This window comes from Pygoscelis adeliae, unplaced genomic scaffold, assembly GCF_000699105.1.
Source record: "Pygoscelis adeliae isolate BGI_AS28 unplaced genomic scaffold, ASM69910v1 Scaffold85, whole genome shotgun sequence".
Lineage (NCBI taxonomy): Eukaryota > Metazoa > Chordata > Aves > Sphenisciformes > Spheniscidae > Pygoscelis > Pygoscelis adeliae.
This window is the reverse complement of record NW_008824900.1, coordinates 276978-279495: the sequence shown is the minus strand read 5'-3', so window position 1 is coordinate 279495 and position 2518 is coordinate 276978. Positions and strand designations below refer to the sequence as shown.

The following is a 2518-nucleotide window of genomic DNA, read 5'->3' as shown; positions in this document are numbered from 1 at the left end:
GTGAGCATGTGCCCCTCCACAACAATGCCCTGGGGAGGAAGGCATTTGCTTTTGGGAGTGAGGGCAGCCAGGTGCAGCAGCATTACACACAGGGCCCACTCGTGCTGCTTGGGCACCACGGGCCTCCCACGGCACACAGCAGAGACCATTAAGAGCTAGAAGACTCCACAGGTAGGTTTCACCTTCCAAGAGGGGTGCAATTTCACAGCTGGGCTGGGGGCCAAGGGACAAAATGGAATGAGAAATTACTGGGAGAACAGAAGTGACTGTAATCGGAGAAGACTTTTGTACGGGGGGAGAAGGAGTGCCTCATCCCAAGTTACCTTTGAGCCTGATCGAGCAATGGTACCGAGGTTAGAAACCAGCTCCTCCTGGGTCATCCCAATACCTGTGTCCTGAAAAGAAACAGCAATTGTAGCTGAAACAGCAGTAGAGAAGCATTGCTTTAGCAACCAGCACCCGAGCAACTTCTACCTCTGGCTCCCACTCTCTCCCAGCCAGCTGAGCAGTAAATGCAAGAGCAGACTTCCAGCTGTGGCTCTACCTGCACATGGTCACGACAGTGGACTCAAAAGGCACACAGCTCCAAGGGGCAGCCACAGCTGCCTTGTGGCTATAAACTACCAGACAGCTCAGAGGCTCAAGCCTTTTATCGAGAGAAGACAAAACCATGCCAAGACAGGCTGGTTTCTACACCCCTCTGCAAACGCACAGGATGACAGTGCTGGAAAGAGGTCTCAACCCAGTCACAGCCTCACTGTGCCAGCTGCTCTGCACGTACAGAGACAGTCTCCATTCCTGAACAAGTCCAAAGGGGAGTTGAGGAGCAGCGAGAAGCAGCTTATTTCCAATCCGCAGATGGGGAACCGATGCCCTCATGCCAGGAATCAGTGGCAGAGCAGTGAATCCCTTAACTCTCAGGTAATGCAGACCCTGGTCTACAAGCACCACATTCACTGATCTCCATCTACTCTGTCTTCTCCTTCCTCCTCTCCCCCTCACATCATGCTCCACAAGACTTGAGTATGAAGCTTTCAATGCCCAGGTCCCTGAGAGCCGAGTATTGCAGTGCCCATGGGAACAGTCTAACCCCAGCTGGAAGTACAGCACACCGGCCACACCTCACGGTGCTCTGTCCAGGCTTCGAAGGCACACGGCTTGTTGTCCTCCCCAGTTTAATCCAGATTTGCACTCCTGCATGCAGATAAACAAATCCCTGCTGCCAGTGCACGCCTCTCAGGCAGCAGACCCTGCAGCAGCACCATCCAGAAAAGGCTGTAGCAAGCGTCAGACTAGGCTGCAACTTCATTTGTTGCCACAACACATTTGCACGACCCCAAGGCAGCATGGATAACAGCAAGTCCCCAGCTAGAAATAGCCACCCTCTCACACCAAGGACCCCAACAAAAATCTTTGTAGTCCAATCTATTTTCAGACTTGCTCCACACACATCTTCCACAGAAGCAAAGCGCAAGCTAATGCCCTCCAGGATGCCACTTCTGAAAACCAAGCGCCATTCCCCCTCCCAAATCCCAGCAGCTTCTCTACCTGACAGAAACATCCTGAGAAGCCACTCTTACAGGTTCTCTGAGTCACTCCGTAAGGCGGCAGCAGCAGCGTGAAAATTAGCCAAGTGAAAGGTGATTCTCGTTCATGTGAGGAGTTCAGCTCTACTCGAGTACCCGTGAGCACAGTTATCACAGCTGACCGCAGCCTGCACATCCAGAAGTGGGCTGACACACTCCCAGTGTTGTTAATGCAGGGCTGGGATTCGGCGTGCAGGAGTCAGCAAAACGAGCTAGAGCGGAACTGGCTGCTGCTAGATGGCTTGGAGGTGAGGTGCCAGAGTGAATTCTGGTACAGCACACCCCTACCACCCCTGTGGGGCATTTAGTGGGCTTATTTACTAGCAAAGTAAGTTAATGTCAGTACATATTTTTTAATCTAGTGTTTAACTCCCCTGAAGGATCGAACTGTGGTCAACTTGTGAGGTTACTGAGTGAGGTGCCATGTGGGTAAGACATTTTTCTGCATCCCCACAAGTCACGGCACAGCAGCACCTTCCACTTGATTAAATATGGTAAGGCCAGTCAGTCACCTTGGCTGAGAAGAGGGATGATGCCCGGTAAGATTTCAACAGTAGGAGATGAAATGCCAGGAAAAACAAACAGGGTATGGCAAAATCTCAGGAATCTGACATGGTCCCTTCCCCCAGGGAAGAAAAAGCCAGAAAGAAAAGTTTTCAGCATCTGGTTCAGGTTTTGTTCGTGCCAGACCCTGAACAGAACTCTTAACTCCTCTGATCCACTCCTATTTATAGCACGGCATGTCATTCCCGAATTCCAGTATGTTAAAAAAAAAATATCCCTACCCCGTGAATTTATTTGGCTATTGAATTCCGAACTCCCTGCCAAACTTATTGCAAAATGCTTAATGACAATTCCTGGAGACTAGTCTGATGAGGGTGAATCGCAGTGAACAAAGAGAGCACGGCTCAAAACGGTCTGCTCCCCCAACA

The 2518-nt window shown here is 50.8% G+C and overlaps 1 protein-coding gene across 1 annotated transcript in view; it reads right to left on the bottom strand.

Annotated features, from left to right (window-relative positions):
• The window catches only part of TRAP1 (TNF receptor-associated protein 1), a 21897-nt gene that overhangs the window by 11068 nt on the left and 8311 nt on the right, over window positions 1–2518 (bottom strand). The window contains exon 5 of the mRNA XM_009324794.1: window positions 324–395. Coding sequence (XP_009323069.1) covers window positions 324–395 — 72 coding nt within the window. The remainder of the gene's footprint in view (window positions 1–323; window positions 396–2518) is intronic.